At 49.8% G+C, this 23,375-nt stretch overlaps 2 protein-coding genes across 3 annotated transcripts in view; one reads left to right on the forward strand and one right to left on the reverse strand.

The window, feature by feature from the left end:
• The window catches only part of Sgpl1 (sphingosine-1-phosphate lyase 1), a 52,338-nt gene extending 39,435 nt beyond the window's left edge, over positions 1–12,903 (forward strand). For both annotated transcript variants that reach the window (XM_042266528.2, XM_006972700.4), the window contains exons 8-15: positions 1,874–1,962; positions 3,446–3,551; positions 4,206–4,304; positions 5,240–5,389; positions 8,323–8,561; positions 8,977–9,123; positions 9,949–10,069; positions 10,524–12,903. In XM_042266528.2, coding sequence (XP_042122462.2) covers positions 1,874–1,962; positions 3,446–3,551; positions 4,206–4,304; positions 5,240–5,389; positions 8,323–8,561; positions 8,977–9,123; positions 9,949–10,069; positions 10,524–10,664 — 1,092 coding nt within the window. In that variant the 3' untranslated portion in view covers positions 10,665–12,903. The remainder of the gene's footprint in view (positions 1–1,873; positions 1,963–3,445; positions 3,552–4,205; positions 4,305–5,239; positions 5,390–8,322; positions 8,562–8,976; positions 9,124–9,948; positions 10,070–10,523) is intronic.
• A 3,096-nt stretch (positions 12,904–15,999) lies between these two features.
• On the reverse strand, positions 16,000–20,038 carry Pcbd1 (pterin-4 alpha-carbinolamine dehydratase 1). Its single transcript, XM_006972698.4, has 4 exons — positions 19,906–20,038; positions 17,993–18,124; positions 17,518–17,598; positions 16,000–16,530 (listed from the first exon to the last, which is right to left on the reverse strand). The coding sequence occupies exons 1-4, from the start codon at positions 19,906–19,908 to the stop codon at positions 16,432–16,434; spliced, it is 315 nt and encodes a 104-aa protein (XP_006972760.1). The 5' UTR covers positions 19,909–20,038; the 3' UTR covers positions 16,000–16,431.
• Positions 20,039–23,375: the final 3,337 nt, after the last annotated feature.

Raw genomic sequence — 23,375 nt, forward strand, 5'->3', positions numbered from 1 at the left:
GCTAGGAGAGCTCTGTTTCCTGAAGATGGAACTCCCGCCAGGGTGTGCTCATGAGACTCTTGGCTGACTCCCTGATTTCCAGGGCTGGCTGGGCACTGTGTGGTTGTCACCTCCGAGTCTGTCCTGTGCTGCTGTCTCCTTGCCTGTGTGTGACGTCTGTCCCGTAGATTTCTCTTCCCGTGCTTGGTGGCGGTTATCGCGGAGTCTTGGGCTGATGCTGCTGTCCCCCTTTCTCAGGTCTTCCCTAGTAACGCACAGATACAGCTGTGGACGTCACACTGCTGCAGTGAAACCTCTGTGGTGGTGTGGCAGGGACCAGGAGGGAGGACGATGTCCAATTCTCTCTCTCCTTGTGTCTAGACTTCTATAGCGTGCTCTCCTTGCCCCCCCCCACCTTAGTCTCTCTTCTGTCTCTGCTTCTCTCTGCGTGTCTATCTTGATGAGCTGAAAAAGGGTTCGCTGTTGAGAGAAGCAAGAAGATGGAGCCAAATTAAAGGGGAATCTTTAGACTGAACCTAGCTGTGGGTCCTAAACACTTCTGAGGCCTTCTTCTCTTGCTTCAGAATACCTTCTCCTATATGAACTCATTCACCTCTTTCACAGTGGATAAGAGGGCAAATTCATACACTAAAAAAAACAGATTACAGGTACGTGGGCTGGCTTGCATAAATGCCACCAAGTTCAGCCACAACTGAAAGGAAGTGTTTTATGTTCTTAAACACATACTTCAAAGTGATTTTTTTTTTTAATGTATTGTGAAGGAAGTTGATAGACACAAGTGGCTTGTGACCTCTGTTTTCTTATTCCATAATTGAATTTCTGTCCCGAAGACAGGACACATGATGCAGATGGCTGGGAATTAGGAAATGTTTTGTTTAGGTCATTGTCGGGCTTGGTAAGCGTGTAAGGCCTGGTACTTGCCCAGCTTTCTACACAGCTGTCCTGGTGTCCCATGTGACGACGCTGAGGTTTTAGGCCAGGCCACGGGGTGGTGTTGCTGATTAGCAGAGTTAATCTCAACCACTAGCAATCTGTCTGTCCAGCATAGAGATCTACAGACAAGGTTCCTGTGTCCTCATCCTGTGAGCTGTTTTAGGGGAGGAAGATGGTCACATGTTTCATGAAAGGCTTCCTGAGTAAAAAAAATTACTTAAATTTTCCGAGTTAATCTTCTTCATAACTTTTTTTTGTTTTGTTTTGTTTTTTGGTTTTTCAAGACAGGGTTTCTCTGTGTAGTTTTGGTGCCTGTCCTGGATCTCACTCTGTAGACCAGACTGGCCTCGAACTCATAGAGATCCGCCTGCCTCTGTCTCCCGAGTGCTGGGATTAAAGGCGTGCGCCACCACCGCCCGGCCTTCTTTGTAACTCTAGACCACTGGGATTCAATGGTATTTTTATCCTGTATGTAAATGTTAGGAAAGTTTAGTACTCATTCTTCATTCTAACTCTAATGAATGTATAATCCAAAATACAGAACGCTTTACTTCTTATCAACAGAACTAATGGTGAACCCAAGAGTGTGTGACTCTTCACAGATGCTGAGTCTAAGATGAGATCCTACCGGCTCAGTGCTGGAGCCTTTGGCTTGGTAGGAAATTATTCAAGCTCAGCTGTTACTAAAAGATAGTGAGGTAATAGGGTGCGTTTACTGAACATCAAGTGGAGTTTCTGAAGTGTTAATGGCTGGACACTGGCACACCCTGTAATCCCTGTGGTCTCTGACCCACACTGTCCTTATGGACAGTGTCTGCTCTGCAGCATGGCCCACACCCTGGTCTGTTTCTGCATCAGACATTGTTAAGGTCAAAGTGGGCTGTACCTCCTGATCCCTCCCCGATCCCTAACTTACTCCTGTCTTCTTTTCTTTGTGTAGGTGACTTCTGGGGGCACAGAAAGCATCCTGATGGCTTGCAAAGCTTATCGAGACTTGGCCTTTGAGAAGGGGATCAAAACTCCAGAAATGTATGTGTGTGTGTGTGTGTGTGTGTGTGTGTGTGTGTGTGTGTGTGTGTGTGTGTGTGTGTGTGTTTCCCCTCTGATAATGCCTGTTTGGGGCAGTGCAGTGTCAGCTGAGCCCAGTCTGTTTGCCGCTTCTCTTCCTCCTACAATGCCAGCCTTCTCTCCCTGGCCCACCCCTCAGCCTTATCCCTTCTCATCTAGTCATCTTCTGAATGGAGCAGTTGCTTACACGAGCTTAAACACACTGGACACTGTCAGTAAGAATGGCATCCTTTTCCCTGTCTGAGTCCTCTGTCGTTAATTTACCCAGAACCTCAGGAAAACTGTCCTTGTCCCGTACTTCGGTGAATGTTTCTGAAGCATCTTAGACCACCCCAAGCGCTCAGCAGGAACATTTCCCCCTGAGAGCTATTGCTAGAAGGAAGAATTTAAAGATAATTTTTTTTTTAGGTTTAGTTACTATTATTGCCGTTGGTGTGGATGTCATTTTGGTTCTTGGCTGACTTTCCTCTAGACCACCTTCTTTTTTTTTTTTAAAAAGATTTATTTATTATGTATACAGCATAAATGCCTGCAGACCAGAAGAGGGCAGCAGATCTCATTACAGATGGTCGTGAGCCACCATGTGGGTGCTGGGAATTGAACTCAGGACCTCTGGAAGAGCAGCCGGTGCTCTTAACCTCTGACCCATCTCCTCAGACCACCTTCTATACAGGGAATTGATGCTGTACCTTTGAGGCTAATGTTTTTGTGTTTTGCTTTTTCTCCAAGCATAGGTAACTAAGTAAGTTTTTGTTGAATGTGTCGCCAGACTGACTCGCTTTGCCGAGGAAAACCACCCTGGCTGCCATCCTCATCTTCACACGCCAACCTTTGGTGCTTGGCGCTTAGTCCGTGGAGAGAGTTGTCTCCCTTAAAGGAAGCAGTAATGGCCAGAGTGGAGTAATGGGGATGTGTGGAAGCAAACATGTACCGTGGCTCTTTTCCTCTTCGAACAGTGTTTGAGAACGATTTGTAACCACGGAGGAGGGACAGAGTTGAGTTTTCCGTAGGTTGGTGATTGTTCAGGGTTGGCAGGCCCCTCTGCCTGAGGCCTGGCTGCTGCCTCTGCGTCTCTGCTGGGCAGCCTTACTCTCCGAATCTTGCTTCTCTCAGGGGTCCTCTGGAGGGTCTGCCTCACTCACACACCCTCCTCTGAACCCTCTGTCTGATGACCATTTCCTGTCTGGTGCAACTTAGGCTTTGTGTCCTTTTGTGTTCCTGAGTTTTCCTTCCTCTTGCCTTTTGAACATTTTTAAATGTCCCAAATAGTAGGAAGAAATTGCAGAAAAATCAGTACGTCTCTTCTTGTTTACACCAAGGAAATATAAACAGAGTAGTGTGAGGAAAAATGATCAGAATTTGAACTGGTGACGGTTTGCTGCAGTGTTCTCCTGGATTCTGGTGTGCTCTACGTTTCATTAGTCCCTTTTCCCTCATCACCTAGTGTGGCTCCTCAGAGTGCCCATGCGGCCTTTGACAAAGCAGCTCATTATTTTGGAATGAAGATCGTACGTGTCTCACAGAACAAGAACATGGAGGTGGATGTGCGGGTGAGTCCTCTGAAGGCTCAAGGGGCAGAATAATGTCACAGGGACCCCTCTCCAGTTGCACACAGATGGACTCCCCTGCTCAGACTAGAGCAGCCAGCCAGAGCAGAAACCAGACTGGCCGTGTGACAGCCAGCCAGGTTGCTGAGTACTGAAAGGTGGATGATCTGGTCCCCGATGGTGCAGAGCCAGAGTTGACTTGCAAGTCCTTTACTTTCTTCCCTTCATTTGTAAGATGAGTATGGATGGACTCGTCCCAACACCCCCTTTCACGGACCTGAGCATGTTTTTATGTCTCACACATGTGTAGAGGAACTTTTCATTTTGAAGCTGTCCCATTATTGGAACTCGTGGGCTGCGAGGTTAAGTCAAGTTTTTACTAGGTCATCACTGATGGATTGTGGGGCTGGGACTCACAGTTGGCTCCTTTGCCTCCCCACTCAGTATTGTTTGTTTCCATAGCAGCTGCGTTGCTCTCGGGTGGTGTTTCCGTGTGGACTTGGGTGCACCCTTCCTAGCAGAAGGCAGTCTTCCCAGGGTGTAGAAGAGGCAGAGGCCGCCCCTGGGAACCTGGACTCTAAGCCAGTGGTCCATATTGTCCTTACAGTTGAAACGTGAGCAGCTGTGACCAAGACTTACTTCTCTTAAACTCCCTAGGCAATGAGAAGAGCCATCTCCAGGAACACAGCTATGCTGGTCTGTTCTGCCCCACAGTATCCTCATGGCGTGATAGATCCTATCCCTGAAGTGGCCAAGGTGAGAAATGTGGGCTGTGCCAATCAGTACTTAAGATAGATGTGATGGTGCAGGGCTTTGTGAAGAGGAGTTCTGACTTTAGGTGTGGACATACCAGGGATCGCTGGCACTCAGCGACCCGAAGGCAAGCCCCTGCACTCTTGTGGGAGTCACTGGCATCTGGGTTAGGAGAAGAGTAGTACATGACCCAGGCCGCCTTTAACCCAGGTATTTTGAAATAGCACTGATTCTTAGATTCCCACCACATAATGACTGAAGTAGGACCTTCCCTCCAGAGACTGTTAACTGAGAGCTCTGCTATTTCTCACATGGTGGGGGCAGGGGCAGGGGTCGGGGGAGCTTGAGGTCAAGGCATATTTAAATACAAATTACATGAAATGCATTGCAGATGGACTCTTTTCAAGACTAAGTATACATGAAAAACAAGACTTCATTTAACAATGTTAAAAGTAACTATTTGGGGTCTGGAGTTGAGGGTCAGTTGGTAGAGGGCACCCCAGGCAAGTGTGAAGCCTGGGGTTTGATCTTCAGCACCCCATAAAACTGGGCATGGTAGCATATGCTGGTCATCTGAGGCAGGAGGATCAGAAAAATTCAAGGCCGGGCTGGAATACACGAGACCCTGTCTTCAAATAAATATATACATAGCCACTTTTTTTTTTTTTTTTTTTTTTTTTTTTGGTTTTTCGAGACAGGGTTTCTCTGTGTAGCTTTGCGCCTTTCCTGGAGCTCACTTGGTAGACCAGGCTGGCCTCGAACTCACAGAGATCCGCCTGGCTCTGCCTCCCAAGTGCTGGGATTAAAGGCGTGCGCCACCACCGCCCGGCTACATAGCCACTTTTTAACACCTACGGGATATAGTTCAGAGTAGCCTGTCTTTCCACTCACATCCTGCTAAGGGTTTATTTATATTCTCATATGTTCTTTTTAACTAGCTGGCTGTCAAATATAAAATCCCTCTTCATGTGGATGCTTGTCTTGGAGGCTTCCTCATTGTCTTCACGGAGAAAGCAGGGTACCCACTGAAGAAACAGTTTGATTTTCGGGTGAAAGGTGTGACCAGCATTTCAGCAGATACTCATAAGGTGAGCCAAGGAAGTGTCCGGTTGCTGACAGTTGGTGATTGTAGCTATTCTCCGCAAAATGACTTGACTGAAACATTAATCTCCCCACATGTGTGCTGTCTTAGTTACAGTTTCTGTTGCTGTGAAGAGACACTGTGACTACTGCAACTTTTTTTGTTTGTTTGTTTCTTTGTTTTGGGTATTTCGAGACAAGGTTTCTCTGTGTAGTTTTGGTGCCTGTTCTAGATCTCAGGCTGTAGACCAGGCTGGCCTCGAACTCACAGAGATCTGCCTGGCTCTGCCTCCCAAGTGCTGAGATTAAAGGCGTGCACCATTGCCCCCCAGCAACTATGGCAGCTCTTATAAGGAAAACAGTCAATTAGGGCTGGCTTACAGTTCAGAGGTTTACTCCATTATCATCATGGTGGGAAGCAGGACAACATTCAGGCAGACATGGTGCTGGAGAGGTAGCTGAGAGTTCTACATCTGGATCTGCAGGCAGCAGAAAGACCTGGCCTGAGCATCTGAGACCTCAAACCCCCCCACCCCAGTGACGTATTCCTCCAACAATGCCACACCTACTCCAAGAAGGCCACACCTCCCAATAGTGCCTATGAGCCTCTTGGGCCATTTTCATTCAAACCAGCACACATAGCAATGTATAAAGTCAACTCTGACTCTTGTCTGTCATCTGTAGCATAAAACTTAAAGAGTCTTATTAATAAAAACAAACCTGGAGCCAGGTATTGGGGTGAATGCTGGAAGATCAGAGAAGCAGAACAAGCCACAGCCACTTCACCTTGCCGATTCCTCAGCTGATCCTGTTTCCTCAGACTGGATGCCTCTCAGCTGAACTGTGCTGCTCAAAAGCTTAACCAGCCTAGTTTCTGGTGCCTTATATACCTTTCTCATGCCTTATATACCTTTCTGCTTTCTGCCATCACTTCCTGGGATTAAAGGCATGAGTCACCATGCCTGGCTGTTTCCAGTGTGGCTTTAAACTCACAGAGATCCAGATAGGTCTCTGCTTCCCAAGTGATAGGATTAAAGGTGTGAGTGCCACCATTTTCTGGCCTCTATGTCTATTTAGTGGCTGTTCTGTTCTCTGACCCCAGATAAGTTTATTAGGGTGCATAATATTTTGGGGGACACAACATCACCACAGTAGTCAGGTCAGCCATCAGGTGGTGGTTACAGTGCAGAGATGACAAGTCATGGAGAAAAGGAGCTCCTGCCTTTGCTCATACTGGGCTAAGAGTATTTCCCTGTCAACTGACTGACTATACAGCCAGGGCCCCTGTGCCAAAAGTCTCTGAAGTCTTGAGGTTATTAAAGATGAGGAGGATTGATACTGGAGTTCCTGAACCTAAGTGACAGTATGCTAATAGCAGAGTCCTTTTAAAAAAGAATCCTGTGTGTTCAGGAGCAACTGGTTAACAATGTTTGATGTGTCTGTGTTTGCCACCCTTGGTAGGCTGAAATGAAATCTGTCTTAGTTGGCAACTCTTGAAAGTATATCCAGGAGGCTGGAAAGGTAGCTCAGTGGTTAAGAGCACAGGCTGTTCTTCCAGAGGGCCCAGGTTCAATTCCCAGCACCCACATGGCAGCTCACTACTGTCTGTAACTTGGACCAGTTCCAGGGCATCTGATCTCTTCACACCAGTGCACATAAAGTTAAATAAGTAAATTTTTAGAAAAGGAAGTATATCCAGCTCTGGAAAAAAAAATCTTAATGGCTACAGGGATATGTACCTTGTTTTGAGTGTATTTCTAGAGCTTGTTTAAAACTCAATCATAGTGAAGACTTGTTTTTCAGACTCTAAATGATCTACCATAAAATTGTAATCACAGTCCGTGTCTGCTTTACCACTGGAATGACTCCTGTGTCCTCCCCTTTAATGGACCACTCCTGTGTCCTCCCCTTTAACGGACCACTTCCGTGTGGGTCTGGGAGTGAGGCCTGCAGGAATCGAGTTGCACATGCATCCCAAGGTGGAATAAGTAGTTTTGCATTTGAAACACCAGTATGTTCTTAAAAAGAAGTGTAATGTCGGGCTGGAGAGATGGCTCAGAGGTTAAGAGCACTGATTGTTCTTCCAGAGGTCCTGAGTTCAATTCCCAGCAACCACATGGTGGCTCACAACCATCTGTAACAAGATCTGGCTCCCTCTTCTGTGTATATAATAAATAAATAAATCTTTAAAAAAAAAAAAGTGTAATGTCAAGCAAAGGAGATGAGAATCAGCTCAGATTATAATTGGAGCTTCCAAGTGACTTGGGTTCCATTTTTTTTTTCCTGGCCTTTTTTTTTTTTTTTTTAGAAATTTAGCCTTATTTTCATACTAACATGTTGTCCCAGAGAAAGTGTTTTGTTTTGTTTTGTTTTTCTCTGTGTAGCTTTGCGCCTTTCCTGGAACTCACTTGGTAGCCCAGGCTGGCTGTTGTCCCAGAGAAAGTGTTTTGTTTTGTTTTGTTTTTCTCTGTGTAGCTTTGCGCCTTTCCTGGAACTCACTTGGTAGCCCAGGCTGGCCTTGAACTCACGAGATCCGCCTGCCTCTGCCCCCCAAATGCTGGAATTAAAGGCATGCGCCACCACCGCCCGGCTTGTTTTGTTTTTAAGACAAGGTATTTCTATAGCCTGGGCTGACTTGAAACTCACTATGTAGCCAAAGATGGCCTTGAATTCCTGATCCTCCTGCTGCCTCCTCCCAAGTGCTGGGACTTTAGGTAGATGCTATGGCTCTTGCTTCCCAGGGAAAGGTTTTAAGTAAGGAAAGTCAAAGGCTGAGTGAGAGAGGGAGGAAGCCTAGTCTTAATTTTCCTCTGGGTCTCAGATTCTTGCCCCTGACAACGAGAACGCGGAACCCAGTGAGAACTCGGGCTTGGCTGTGTGTGGACAGTGTGGACGGTGGCCGGACACACCCGCACGCTGACCTCTTTGCTTCTCCCCTCAGTACGGCTACGCCCCCAAAGGTTCATCAGTGCTGTTGTACTCTGACGAGAAGTACAGGAGGTACCAGTTCTTCGTTGGCGCCGATTGGCAGGGTGGCATCTACGCCTCTCCGTGCATAGCCGGTTCGCGGCCCGGCGGCATCATTGCGGCCTGTTGGGCCGCCTTGATGCACTTCGGCGAGAACGGCTATGTGGAAGCTACCAAGCAGATCATCAAAACGGCTCGCTACCTCAAGTCAGAGTATGTGCGGGAAACGGGTTCTGCTCTGTCTCTTGCTCCTTCTCCTAGTTGGCCCGCGGCATCTCTCTGCCTGGTGGTACAACACACTCCTTGACTCCTTAACTGTCTCCTGATAGGCTGGGGTTTAGGCCAGCCCCTTACCAGATGCTGCGTGGGGAGGAGACCCTTGCATTCTGGGCTGTGACTTAGGGGTGGGATGGACTGGGAGAAGCTAGTGGTTCTGGATAGAGTTTGGGCCTTGAAATGTTCCTGATGTTCTGTCTGGGGTTTTGATCTCCATAAGGGTCGCCCATGCCAGCCTGGACTCTGGTGTAGGAGACTAACGTCCCGGGAGAGCAGGCTGTGTTCGTCAACTGAGATTAAGACCAGAGGAATGGATATGGCTCAATTTCTTTTTTCATTTGCTTATCTTTAGACTGGAAACCATCAAAAGCATCTTCATTTTTGGGGATCCTCAGTTGTCAGTTATTGCTCTGGGCTCCCACGATTTTGACATCTACCGACTGTCTAATATGATGGCTGCTAAGGGGTGGAATTTTAACTACTTGCAGTTCCCAAAAAGGTAATGCTGAAAGCCTCTGCCCCTCCCTTCATTTCATGACCTTCAGAGCTGAGGTAGCAGGGTAGCCTGGTGTACGGAGTTCAGCCTCTAGAGCCCAGCACATTGCAGCCACTGGAGTTTGTAGACATAAGAAACAAAATGCTCTGCTTTAAGCTCTAGTCGAACTGGCTGCCAGCCTCCTGAGATAGACAGGATGTCACTTGTAAGGTTCCCCAGCCTCCTGAGATAGACACGATGTCACTTGTGAGGTTCCCCTCTGTTCGTTCCCTGGTCTCTCTGTTCTGTGCTCCATCTTGTCCGTAGCTGTCAGCTCTCTGACAGATACCGTTACCTGGGTGATGTGTATTTCACTCAAAGCCCTCTAACAGGTTCCTGATCACACAGGCCTGCTTGTCCTCACATCTGCAGCCTGCCTCCCACAGGTGACAGGCCTCGCCAACCCCATCCTTCCCCAGAGCGAGTTAGGGCTCCTTAGGAGCATCGAAGTCCTTCAGGACCCAGCTCTATGGTTCTCCCCCCCCCCCCCCCCCCAGGGCTTACCCTCTAAGATGAAAGCCTCTTCTTCACCGTTGCGCTCACACATGTGATCTAAGGAGCCACCACGGACAGTTTCTGGGGTGGGGACAGGAGAGAAGAGCCAGCAGTGTTTATTTTGTTACGGTGGCTCTTGGTCATGCTGAAGAATCTTATCTTCTCTCTGACCCCAGGGCTGGGAACAGCAGCAGCTCAGAGGGTCCGCCAGGGCCCCCTCCCCCGGGGTGGCTTTATTCTAGGGTTCCCTCTGTCTCAGAGTCTGTCCCTCTCACTCCCTCTCCTCTCCCACAGCATCCACTTCTGCATTACATTAGTGCACACTCGGAAGCGAGTGGCGACCCAGTTCCTAAAGGACATCCGGGAATCAGTCACACAGATCATGAAGAATCCCAAAGCTAAGACCACAGGAATGGTAAGGACACCACGGTATCCCCCCTTAGAAATATCAGGAGTTTTGTGGGCACCCGAAATCATCAGACTGTTTGGAGTCTGTGTGTGCCTCAGGTCAGTGTGCACAAACACTCCTCCACAGCTAATGTTGCTGCTGGTCCCTCGCTCCCTTGCCTATCTGAGATGAGCCAGAAAGCAGAAGCTGCTGAACCCAAGCAGGGGTGCTCTTGTCCTGTCTGTAAAGAAACTTTTGACACAGAAAAGACAGTGAGCTCTTTAAAAACAAAACAAAACAAACAAAAAACCCAATAAATCCCATAGAGTAGTTCTTTTTCTTGGGAGGGCAGGCTGGAAAGCACCTGTGAAAATCTCCCAAGGCAGCTGCTTTTCTGATGGAAAGATTGGATGGGGCTGGGTGCACATGAATGGCGGCTATACTTACACTACTAATTACATGTCCCTGGTTGGATTTGCAGGGTGCCATCTATGGCATGGCCCAGGCAACTGTTGACAGGAACCTGGTTTCAGAAATATCCTCCGTCTTCTTGGACAGCATTTACAGTACGGACCCTGTGACCCAGGGCAGCCAGATGAACGGTTCTCCAAAGCCCCGCTGAGAACTTGGACCCTTGTTAGTTCCATGGAGCTTCAGGCCTTCAGAAGGTTCCTGGCATTTGGAACAGACCACATGCAACTTGACGTCTGGACCTGCTCCTTAGAGCACAAATCCGATAAACCATAAGATAGCTTCAGCCTCAGGACTCCTTTCGTTTCCTTTGGTGGCTTTGAATGTGAAGACCCTGAAGGATTCCACTGCGTAATGAGTCTGCCCTGGTTATAAATGTTACCCTAGGAATTGTTTTAACCGGATTCTTCTCTAATGTCTTTAGCATCGTCTTCCCTTAATCATCGTGCAGTGGCTCTGACCTGTCCTGATTGCTTAGGGAAGGGCGAGATAGCAAGAGGGTGTCTTAGCTACCTCAGCCCAATGTTTTGGCTGTCGGGCAGGAGGCATTTATGTACTGTGTTCCCCAGGTGGGTGTACTGTGTCCCAGGCAGGAGGTGATCTCGGCCTCTGCTTCAGGAGATGTCACTTGTCTCTCGGGACCGCTCCCCTGGCGGCCTGTTGTACTTCTCCCAGCACAGGTGGGCCAGGTCGTTGGCCTCTCTTGGCACAAGTGGAGCATCTTCCCTTAGCAGGGTCTGAAGTGTTCCTTTGTCTTCTGCGCTTGGCCGTGGCTGCTGCCATCTTTGGAGAAGCCTGTTGGCAGTGATACTCTCCTTGTTCATTCTTATCTCTGTAGGGTAGGAAAAGAACATGTTGTCAGAGAATCTAGGGCTTTCCGGCTGCGGTGCCACCTCTCTGGAGTAGGGGTAGATCGTGCCCGAGCCCTCTCCTGGGCCTGCTGAGCCGAAACCAGACCCTTTCCCGTGTTTTCTTGACTAGCAGTGTAGGTAAGCACCTGTGCGCCCATGTGGGCAGTGGCCCTCCCCTTCCGCATTGCCTTAATCTGTCGTGTGATGAGAGCCCGTTTTGATTGAAGGAAGCACTCCCCAAGTGTCCTTGACTTGCCCCAGTGAGTGTGAAGATGTGCAGGGGACGCTTCCTCCATCAGCGCGTTCTTCCTGCCCTTCCCCCCTTACTCAGCTTCCAAAGGTACGATGGCGATGGCGTCTGAGCTTCAGGTACTGGATGTTCCTCAGCCCCCACTGACAGGAAGCAGCAGAGGACAAGAGAGGTGTTTCAGAGTAGAAAGGCGTGGCTGCAGCCATTACCCCTGGGGCCTGGGGTTCCTTCCCAAGACTGATTGCTCAGGGTGATGCAGGGACAGGGCCAAGCCCTGTGCCAACTTCCCACTCACTTCTCCCTTTCAGGGATGGGGGCTGCGATCTCGGCCGAGCCCCTGTCCTGCTGTGGTGATCATACCATGTGCCTTTCTCCCCAGCCGTGAGTAGCAGACTTAACTGCTCACCCAGGCCCTGGCAGAAACGGACCAGTCTTTGAGGTGTGTCCGTGTGCAGGACAAGTCAGCAGGAGCCTTGCTCTGTTCCCTCCCCTTCTCAGGGACTCCCGAGTATTGCTGGCTGAGAGAGTCAGAACCACCAGGCTCTTCCTCCCCCTCCTCGGGACGTGTTCCTCAGCACTGTTCTGCCCCCCATAACTGTTAATAGCTGGCTCATTGCAGGGCAAGTGTGTATTTCCACTTCCATTTCTGTGTGCGCTGCAGTGCGCTGTGGGGTCCAGGGATGGTTGGTGTTCTGATGTGTCAGAGAGAGACTTCCAGTGGATAGAGCTATGCAGGACTGTCTCGGGGCCTACAGTGCGTCATGCTGGAGAGGACCAGGGACCACCCAGCAGGCACCACCGGCTTGCCAGTGGCTCAAATGGAGAATCAGGTCCTCAGTAGTCTCAGAGGAGCCAGGAACGGAGCCACCTTCCTCCCTCGTGACAGCACCGGTGTGGGGTGATGGTGTTTTTCAGAGGGACCTGCTGTAGCCACTTGATGATTAGGGACTTCAGTGTGACTCCAGGCTTCCTCTCACTGTGTGTGTCTTTGTGTGTGCATGCCGTGTTAGCTGGTGTCGGGTGGGTAGGATGTCTAGTGTCATGTGGCTTAGGTACCACAGTAGCTTCTGCAAACACTGTACTGTCTTGTTTCTGTAGTAGACGTAGGTAGTACTGTGAATATACTACCATGTCCCTTTTAATATTACCAGTTTTATACTTGGAAAATGGTACTCGCCTCTTTGAAAACTCTTTTGTCTTCTCTAACCTCCCATCATCTCCATGCCCTTTCCTGACTGCAGCAATAACTCATAAAAAGCAATTGAATCATTAAACATCCCAAACTGTAATTATTGGGTGGTTGTGTTATTTTATACAGATCACAAGTACAGCAGGTGCTGAATGGGAACCTGGTGACCAGTCCCCCGTCCCACCCACCCCCTGCACCTCATCCCTGGTGGTGGTATTGTGACATGCCTGCAGCAGGGGCCATCATGTCCAGGCTGCTGCGGGTATCGCTCCGTACGCTGTGAATGTGTCGACACCGGGCACTTCAGCAGGGAGCTTAGTTGTCTCCTGGAACTGTGGTTATGTCTGTCGGGGGAGGTCTATAGTCCTGGCCCTTAGTTCTCTGGGACCTTGGTCCTGACCTCCTCTCCATCCACTTGTTCCAGAACATTCTGATGGTTTAGCCATCTGGGTGGTCCCCCACCAACTGGACAGCGTGGCTCTGTCTGACCAGTCAAAAGCCCATCATTTGATTTGGGGGCCTGTAACACTCCTGGTTAATGAATGAGTGCTGAGTGTCACGTTCTGTTCTAAATAAGAAAGAGAAGGCCTCCTATGGTTCAGGTAGCCCAGCTTTAACACCAGCAAGCTTTCAGCACATTCTAACTTTGACAGAGTGTGGGCAAAGAATGTTATCTTTTCTGTGGTTTCTGACAAATGGACCAGATCCCTGGTCACCAGAAAACCCCAAGATTGTCACCCGTGCACTTGAAGATGATCAACAGTATATATATATAAGGTGATTGATCATACTACACCCTGGGCAGACCTGGCTGAACTCACGAAGAGCAGCTGGGATGCTGATGGCTGCATACCTTTTTGTCTTTGGTGTGGTTCTTTTCTTTTCTTGGGTTTCTCTGTGTAGTTTCGGTGCCTGTCCTGGAACTCACTCTGTAGCCCAGGCTGTCCTCGAACTCACAGAGATCCGCCTGGCTCTGCCTCCCAAGTGCTGGGATTAAAGGCATGGGCGACGACCGCTGCCCAGCTTTGGTGTGGTTCTTGATGGTACTGAGTTGCCTCAGCCATACCCAGTGGTGACAGACGCATTGGCAGGCCTGCTCTGATGGCCACCAGTTACAGCCTGGGTGGGCAAAAGCCAGGCTTTCGCATCATTTTTCCCCTGCCGCCCCCCCATCCTGGGTATTGGACCCAGGGCCTCTTGCACAGTAGGTGAATGTCCTACCACTGAGCTATGTTCCCGGCCAGCCGGCCCTTTTTTATTTTGTATTTTTAGTTGTGAAGTAGATTCTCACTCAGTTGCCCAGAGTAGGCTTGAACTTCTGATTCTCCTGTCTCAGCCTCCCAAGTAGGCAGGTGGCTTTCAGGCCTGTGCCGTCAGGCCCAGTTCGACAGCCTTTTCTTGCTGCGGAGATTCAGGCCTTCCTCCTGGGGTTGGTTGCATGTGACTCATTTACCCCGTCTCTGTTCAGCGCCCTCCCCTAGAACTTTAGTGACCCTGGTTGATCTGAGAATAAAACTAGTTTCGAAAAGCTGTTGCCTGTCATTTGTAGATAGATGTGCCTCATGAAGACGGGGAGCCACCTGGGTTGGCGTTTTTTAAATCCAGATCTATGTTAAGTGGACTAGGAAGGCCATTAACAGCCTAGCCCGGGCCCCCATGTTTTCTATCTTTACCCCATGTTAGATCCAAGCACACTTGGGAACATCGTCTGGAACAGATGACGTCACCGTCTGAGTCTGGGTGGTCTTGATGGTAAGCTGTGCAGACAGATTGCCATTGCATTACTAGCACAGATACCAACTTATCTAGGCTAACCAGGCTCCAGGCCAGGGGTCCTAAGTGAGGGCTCCAGTGTCTCCTGGGTGTCTTATGGCATACACGCGGGGGTAGAAAAAATAGGGCTTGGTTCCCATTCTTCGCATTTTGTCACTTGGGCATTTTCTGCCCTTGGGAATTCCTAGCCAGGGACCTGACCTGTGTGAACTGTCCCTTAACTGCTCCAGTAGCAAATAGCCCATCAGTTCCTCCACCGCCTTGTCCTCCCTGGCGAGTAACAGCAGCCCAGCCCTCAGCCAAGACTGAGAATTGCAGAAACTGTCAGAACTGGAGGTCTTAAGATGTTGATTTCTGATACAAGCCAGTGTATTAGAAACTGTCTTGGAAATGACCGTTCTACACAGAAGGGGATTTGGGGTAAGGAACTGGTTCCAATGACCGTGGAAGCCAAGTTGGCTAGCTGGAGGAGCAGTTCCAGCCTAGAGCTCAAGCCCCATGAAGTCAGGAAAGTAGTGATAGTCCCAGCTGAAATAGGAGTCCAGGGTTCTATGGGAAGGAGGATGGGCAGCCTTTTTTTGCTCTCTATATAAGCCTTCAGCTGATGGAACGAAGCTCACCTGGATCAGAGCAATCTGCTTTACTAAGGACCAACTTAGAGCTTCACCTCATCCAGAACCCCTCTGCTCCAACACACCCAGAATCCTCTTTGGTCAAATGTCTGGCACCCCGTGGCATATCTAGGTTCATTCGTACAAAATCAACCATGATAGCAGAAGGAACAGGTGCGGACTGCCTTTCTAGATGTAGCGTCACATGCTGTTTGCAGACATTGCCCTATTCCGATGCCCATCAGCAGTCCTGGTCTCTGAGGGATAACCGGCATACTTCTTTCTCAGCATTTTCTGTGTCCCCTTAGCCCATGTCTCCTCTAGTAACTGGTGGTTTTCCTTCCTCGTTACCCCACATGATTAACGAACCTGAAGGCAGAGTACTCTGCGCCCTCCCTTTACCCAGTACCTTGACCCTACCTGGGTGCCCGCACCGAGTCAGTGTTTCAATTGCATTTTGGCTGGGGACAGGCCCATGGCCTTGGTGAGATCCATTCCTGTTGGCCGAGCATGTGCAAAGTCCTGGGTTTGATCCCCAGAGCCACAAAAACCCGGGGGGGTGGGACCCTCAAAACTAAACATGATTGTGCCAGGGTGGTGGCGGAGCACACCTTTAGTCCCAGCCCTCAGGAGGCAGAGGCAGGCGCATCTCTGAGTTTGAGGCTAGCATGGTCTACAGAGTGAGTTCTGGGATAGCCAGGGCTACTAGCGAAACCCTGTCTTAAACCCCCCCCCCAAAAAAAAAAAAAAGCTAAACATGATTGATTTCAGTTTGGCATGTCCTGTGGAAAAGAAGGTTCTAGAAGCTGAACCAATGGACAGCATAGTTTTATTGGAGGCGTAAAAGCATGTTTCCACAGTACAGTGGGGCTTGTTTTAGTTGTGGGGTCTGAGATTGAACTTTATGTCATACTTTAACACAGACACTTGGAAAATGAACTAGAAAGGGTGGACCAGGAGCAAGATAACAGCCTGGAAAGAACACTACAGTTACTGGGAAGCCTATGGAGAAAGGAAGACCCTATTCAAATTAGGGCAAAAGGACAATGAGCAGAGTGACACAGGGAAAGGTCTCAGTTCCTGCTGTTGTCATCGACACCGACATCTTCCTGCACAGGGACGCATCCCGAAATGGAGGTGGTGCGCACTTCAAGCAGCAGGGACCAAGGGCCAGCCTCCTTGGTTCCCTCCCTAGGTTCCTTGTTCAGTCACCCCCCCCTCAGGAAATAGGAAAAGGGGCAGCTCTATGTCATAGACACAGCGACTTGTTCGATGAAGCTGGCCAGGTTTATGTCCCGTTCGGAGAGACCAGCACACTCGTGGGTGCTCAGGGTGATGTGGACCTGAAGGAGAGGAGAGCAAAAGTTCAGAGGCAGGCAAGTGCGCTCCCTGGAAGAGCACGAGGATCGCCAGCCGTGTTCCCAGCTCCACCAGGGACTGCAGGGTAATAGCTAGTCACTCTAAGTCCTTCTGGGGACAGGAACTGGCTGCTGCTGGTCATGTCTGAAGACAGCAGCTGGCCCCTTTTCCTGACGGCTCTAAGCAAGGTGTGCAAAGCTGCTTACACATCGTTTTCCTTGGATAATTTCCACAATGAAGGATGACCTCAGTAATAGGATAAAAAGTTGACAGCCAGATATCAGGAGCAAAAACCGAACAAAAGCCAGGGGCCAGCAAAGATGGCTCAGTGGGAAAAGACGCCCTCCAATAGGCCTGACAACCTGAGTTCAACCTCCGGGACCCACAGAGTAGGAGAGAACCGACTGCCACGAGTTGTCCACTGACTTCCACGTGCACGGCATGTCTGTGCCCATACACATACACTAAAGAAAGGTTTTTTAAAAAAAAAAAAAAATTAAGAAAAAAGTTAAAATCAGAACCGAAGGTGGGCTCCTAAACACATCCTTCATGTTTTTATGAACAGTCCAGCAGAGCTCTTAGCCTGTTCTTAAGACAGTCTGATTGGCTGGCACAGACAACTGAGTTGCGTTTACTGATGTCCCGTTTTCCCATCTAGAAGAAAGCCATTGGTGCTGCTAACAGTGGGTCTATGCCCTTCCTTTTGGCTTCGCTTCCTGGCTTTTGCCTTCCTAATGTCTGGCCACAGTTGTTCAAAGTGTTCTAGTTTGAACTTCTTGTCAGCAGTGAGACTGGCTGTCTTAGTGGGGAGTCTCCGCTGGCTGTAGGATGGAGACAGACAGAAGCGGGCATCAACTTATTGGTGAGGGAGGTTCCAAGAGCACACCTTCAGGAAGTCTTGGGGTCCTAAGAGATGTACAGGGCGGGAGCAGAACGGGGTGGGGGGTGGGGGAGGGGCCAGCTTCACTCACCTTGTTGTACACGTTAAACCACTCGGGATGGTGGTCCAGCTTTTCAGCCTGCAAGGCCACTCTCGTCATGAAGCCAAAAGCCTGATCAAATGAAGGAAGACCCAGACCTCATCATGGCCTCGATACAGGAGGAGGGCCTACCTTCTTCCAGGGAGTTCTAATCATCTGCCTTGTGACATCCTGCCCCCGATTCTGATGTTAGAGTTACTAGCATCCTCAACGTGGCGGAAGTGGCATGGGCTGGCTGTTAGTATTTGCCAGGTTTTTTGCTGTTTACTAAAGCGCCTTCAGAAAGACACGCACTTAACTACCCTTTGGAGGACTGTCTCCTCCAAAGACTTCGGAGTTCCAGGAAGGCAGGGTCCAAGGCCCTTCTCTTTGCAGGTCACTTTGGAAATGTATTTCCCCTTGGCTAACAGGACGTGGCATAAACACGGAGTGTGGCCTGGTAAGCGCCCCCCCCCCACACACATACCCTGTTGAAGTCTTTAAAATGGAACTGCTTGAAGATGGCATCCCGGCCTTCCAGCTCATTCCATCCCACAGCCCTCAGATTTGGCAGCAGCTGGTCCCGCTCCTCAGCACTCAGCCTGTGTGCCTTGCCAGCCTAGAAGAGGAGAGCAGAGGCCCCAGGGCGTTCCTACTTTAAGTCAAGAACCTGCCCCAGACCTTTGGGGAGAATTTAGCCCGTGCTGGCTGCTGTGTTTACAGGCGCCCTGTAGCAAGGAGCAGGCCTTTAGGTTTTCAGGGAAGCACCCTGCCAGGAGGTAGGGTCTGGGCTGGTTTACTGATAGGCTCTTGGGTCCTATTTTTTTGCTTCAGGTTTTTTGGTTGGTTGGTTGGTTGATTTTGGTGTATGTGTTTGTGTGGGTGGGGGCATGTTATGTGCATGCATGTGTATGGAGGCCAGAAGACAACCTCAGATGTCATCTTCAGATATCATTTGCCTGTATTTTAATTAAAAATGGTTTCATTAAAAGTTTTTTATTTTATGTGTTAGGGTGTTTTGTCTTCACATTCTGGTGCCTGAAGAGGCCAGAAGGGGGTGTTCAGTACATTAGACCTGGAATCGCATGCTGTTGTGAGCTGTTAGGTGAGTGCTGGGAAAGCAAATCCAGGTCCTTAGGAATAGAAGCCAGTGTTCTTAACCACTGAACGACTCTCCAGCCCTGCCCCCCCCTCTCCCCTTTGTATTTTTTTAGACAAGGTCTTTCACCAAGTAGGCTAAACTGGCTGGCCATTGAGCCTCGGAGATCCATCTATCTCTGCCCCCCCCCCCCTTGCTGGGATTACAAGCACAAACTAACGTTTAAAAAGCGTTTCCTCGTGCAAGAAGTCTTGTATGACAGGTTCCAGGCCAGCACTGGGGCTTTACAGACCATCGTGTGTGTGTGTGTGTGTGTGTGTGTGTGTGTGTGTGTGTGTGTGTGTGTATTCACTCTCCTGCACTGACTAGGGATGGCTGTAGAGAAGGCAACAGAGATCTGCACTGTGGTTAATAAGGAGGTCTTTCCAGGACCGGCCCTTCCGATGGCTGATAAGCTGGGCCCTTGTAACCAGGCAACCAGATAGCAACAGGGCACCAGAAACCACTGGTTTTTTCCCCCCTTCCCCGCCTTGGCTCCCAAAGGAGGGGTGGGTACAGGTGAACTGGTGGGATGTAGGATGGGGGAGGAGAGGGTGGTCTCTTTAGAGTTTTCCAGAGCCTCCAAATTTAGAACGACAAGGCACTGAACTCTGGGGTCAGAGGGGTAAGGGCCTTGTTTGCTTAGCAAAGCTCTGTCAGCCTCTGGCAGCGTGGGCTGAGGGATTACTGATTATCCAAGTCTGTGCCTTTGGTCCCCAATGACCCTTCCCAGGCCACAGCCGCCAAAACGCCCTCCCATCCCCGACTCCTCCAAAGTGGGTGCAGAGAATCGCGCTGGTTGCTAAGTGTTTCAGGGTCTAGCAGCTCCAGGGGCACCCCTTTCCAAAGGACCTAAGATCCTGACCCACCTCCGCACCAAGGTGGGACACAGAATCCCAGCTAGGTGCTAGGACGGGGCGCAAGGCCGGGGGCAGCACTGGGGTGCAGAGAGAACTGAGCCCCCGCCAGATCCGGCACCCCAAGGGACCAGCTAGCCTGTAGGGCCAGGACTGCGCCACGGAGACCCGCCTTCCTGCCACACCCCGCCTCCGGAACCCGCCAGCAGACAGGGCCTGGAGTCGAGACAGGCCAGGCTCCAGTCTCTCCGGGCCCGCCACCACCGCCACCTCCCATATCTGCACCCCAGCGCCCCCGAGGTGACCCTAGCCTTGGCGCGATGGCGCTGCCCGCACCCTCAGCATCGGAGCCCTCGCCCCACTTCCCGATCCCCGCTCAGGGTCCGCCATACCTCCCGAGCTTACCATGTCCAGCCCGGGTAGCAGGTGGCGGCAGAGAGGGAGAAGCGGTCGGCAGGCAGCAGGCCACCGCGGGGGCGGGGCAGAGATCCGGCCGCCGCGGGTAATGATTAACGTGGGTCCTCCTTGCTCCACGCCCTTCCAGCGCTTTCTAAGCCCTGTGCTCTTGTGATGGGCTCCAGGGCAAAGGCTTTGTTTGGCACCTCGCTCTGCTGCCTGTCTGCTGGAGGACTCTGAGTGCCAGCCTGCCTGACCTGTTGTTATATTAACAACGACGACGACAAAAGCCACCCAGATAAATGTGACACACACTGAACTGCACACATGTGAAGTGCACCGCTGTAATCGCCCTGACAGGAGACAAGGTATCTAAAGGGAGACACTGTGTCCCTCCCTTGGGGCTGGCTGTCAGGCTACTCAAAGGATGGACCCCAAGAAACTGGAATTTCCCTTGGAATCTCATGTTAGGAGAAGGAATCGGCTGAGATCTGGTGCCAGCCAGAAGAGAAACTTGTCTGCTGGAAAGATTTCCCACCGTTGACAGTTTGCCAGACCACCTTGAAGGTGATCACACCTTGGCTACAACCGCTTAGTTAGGCGGTCCTCCTGCCCTCTATTTAAAACTGAGCCTTGTCTCAGAAGATGGCCTTGGAGGATCCTGGGCCTCTTCGTTTCCTCTTCCCTGTGCAGCCATATTGAACACATCACCTTGTTCTGCATTCCACTGTTTTAAGTTTCAAAAGGGTTTATTTATTTGTATGTATGTATGTATCTATGTATCTATGTGTATGAGTTTATGTGCGCCCCACGCATGTAGGTGCAATGGAGGCCAAACAAGAGCACTGGATCCCTAGGAACTGGAGTCACATGCTGTTGTGAGCTGCCTGATATGGGTGCTGGGAGCCAAATTCAGATTTTTCTGCACTCTGAACCTCTGTGCCAACCATCTCTCCAGCCCCTCTGCGATGACTTGTCTCTTTAGTTGACATATAGAGAACAGGTGGCCAAGCCTCGTTCCTTAGGGGTGCCAGGGCCCAGGCTCTGACCCTAACAACTCCAGTAACGGGGTGAGACGCATGCTTCTTTTAGGAAACCATTGGCACAATCAAGATCATGAGCATCGGCTCTGGAGTTTCCGGTGCCTCCTGGTACCCTCTCTCCTTCCAGGGCTCCTCCTAAGCCAACCCTTTCCAGTTGCTGCAGAGTAGTTTGCATTTTCTAGACAATCCTGTACACAAAACCATATAATATATACTCTCCTTTTTTGTTTGGAGGTCCATCCATGTTCCATGTGCCAATAGTTCTTTGTTTTCATGGCTAAGTAAAATTATTGTTTCCTTAGCTCTGGAAGGGGTGGTGGATATAGGTGAGTTGTTGGGAGGGGGGCTTCCCCTTCTCTTAGAGTCTTCTAGAACCTCCCAAGCCAGACTGGCAACCCTCTGAACTCACTGATTGGACTGTGAATCAAAGTTGCTGAAAAGGACTACCCCTTCCGCTGAGCCTTCTACAAGGTTGGTTAGCTGATGCAGTGGTTCTCAGCCTTCCAATGCTGGGACCCTTTAATCCAGTTCCTCGTGTTGTGGTGATGCCTGTCTTAGTTAAGGTTTCTATTGCTGTGAAGAAACACCATGACCATGGCAAGTCTTATAAAGGAAAAATATTTAATTGAGGTGGCTTACATTTTCAGAGGTTTAGTCCATTATCATCATGGGGACATGGTGGAATGTAGGCAGATGTGGTGCTGGAGAAGGAGCCAAGGGTCCTACATCTTGACTTGCAGGCAACAGGAAGTGGTCTGTTTCACTAGAAGTAGCTTGAGCATAGGAGACCCCAAAGCCCACCCCCGTAGTGACACACTTCCTTCAACAAGGCCACACCTACTCCACCAAAGCTATATCTCCTAATAGTGCCACTCTTTGGGGGCCGTTTTCTTTCAAACCACCACAACCCCCAACCATAAAATTATTTCTGTTGCTACTTCTTAACTGTAATTTTGCTACTGTTACGCATTGCAATTTAAATATCTGATGCGTGACCCCTATGGGGGTCATAACCCACGGGTTGAGAGCTGTTGGGAGCATCAGTGGTTCAGGAGAGTTGGGAATGCTGTAGGTCCAGAACCTGATCATCTTGGGGCGTCTTCAGCTCCCTTAACAACCACCTGTTTCCCTCTGTATGTGACTTAGCATGCTGGTGACTGGTAGGTAAATCCTTTGAAGCATACAGACAGACCACTGGCTTCCACCAAGCCAATGGCTAAAAATGGCTGCCAGATGGCATGTAAGGCCTATAGCTGAGGTTACCCACTGTTCTGGAACTCATCTACCTGATGCTTCCACAAACATGTTTGAAAAAATGTCTTGATTTTTAAAATTTTCTTTGTTCTGTTATTAGAAAAATATCATGAAACTGTTAACCATGTTGGAACATGGAATTCGGGGTAATCTAAGTGAATGTTCCTGGGCCTCCATCACTCACATTTGGTTCCAGAATAGACTCTATCCTTTTGGGGGTGAGGTGTGTGTGTGTGTGTGTGTGTGTGTGTGTGTGTGTGTGTGTGTGTTGACAGGGCTAGTACAAATAAAGTGATTAGGAGTGGTTATATGCAAGGCTTAGCATGAACATATGCTTTCATTTTGGGGGGAGTCAATATGTAGGTGTGGAAAAATACCTGGGTTGTGTGACAGGCACATGTTTAGGAAATCCTAGGGAGCTGAGCATGGTGGCATGTAGAGTGAATCCCAATTGGTCTTAGTAATAAAAATCTGGAGCCAGATACCGGGGTAAATGCTGAAAGATCAGAGAGACAAAGGAGCAGCCACAGCCACCTCTTCCCTCTCCAACTCCTCAGCCTGAAAGGGGGCCGAGCTCCTGTCTCTGCCCGTCTCATATTCCTTTCTCTGCCCAGCCATACCACTTCCTGTTTCCTCCTCCCTAGTGCTGGGATTAAAGGCATGTGTGCCTCCCAAGTGCTGGGATTAAAGGTGTGTGCCACCACTGCCTGGCCTCTATGGCTAACTAGTGGCTAGCTCCACACTCTTATCTCCAGGCAAGCTTTATTTGTCAGAACACAAACAAAATACCATCACAGTGCCACATGTTTTTAATCCCAGCACTTGGGAGGCAGAGGCAGGTAGGTCTCTGTTGTAGACTATTATTTTAAGATGTGTCACATTTGTTTCTGCTGTGGAACATTTGTTTAATGATGCAAAGATGTATTGCCTTCTTTTATGTTACATTTGTTTAACTCTGTGAAGCTGTGTTACAGTGCCTGTCTAAAACACCTGGTGGTCTAATGAACTGGATGGCCAATAGCAAGGCAGGAGAAAGGCTAGGCGGGGCCGGCAGGCAGAATAAATAGGAGAAAAAAGAGAGAAAAAGATCAAGGAACAAGAACAAGAAGAGGAGGACGCAAGAGGCTAGCCACCCAGCCACCCAGCCACCCAGCCACCCAGCCACCCAGCCACCCAGCCACC

This window comes from Peromyscus maniculatus, chromosome 21, assembly GCF_049852395.1.
Source record: "Peromyscus maniculatus bairdii isolate BWxNUB_F1_BW_parent chromosome 21, HU_Pman_BW_mat_3.1, whole genome shotgun sequence".
Taxonomy (NCBI): Eukaryota; Metazoa; Chordata; class Mammalia; order Rodentia; family Cricetidae; genus Peromyscus; species Peromyscus maniculatus.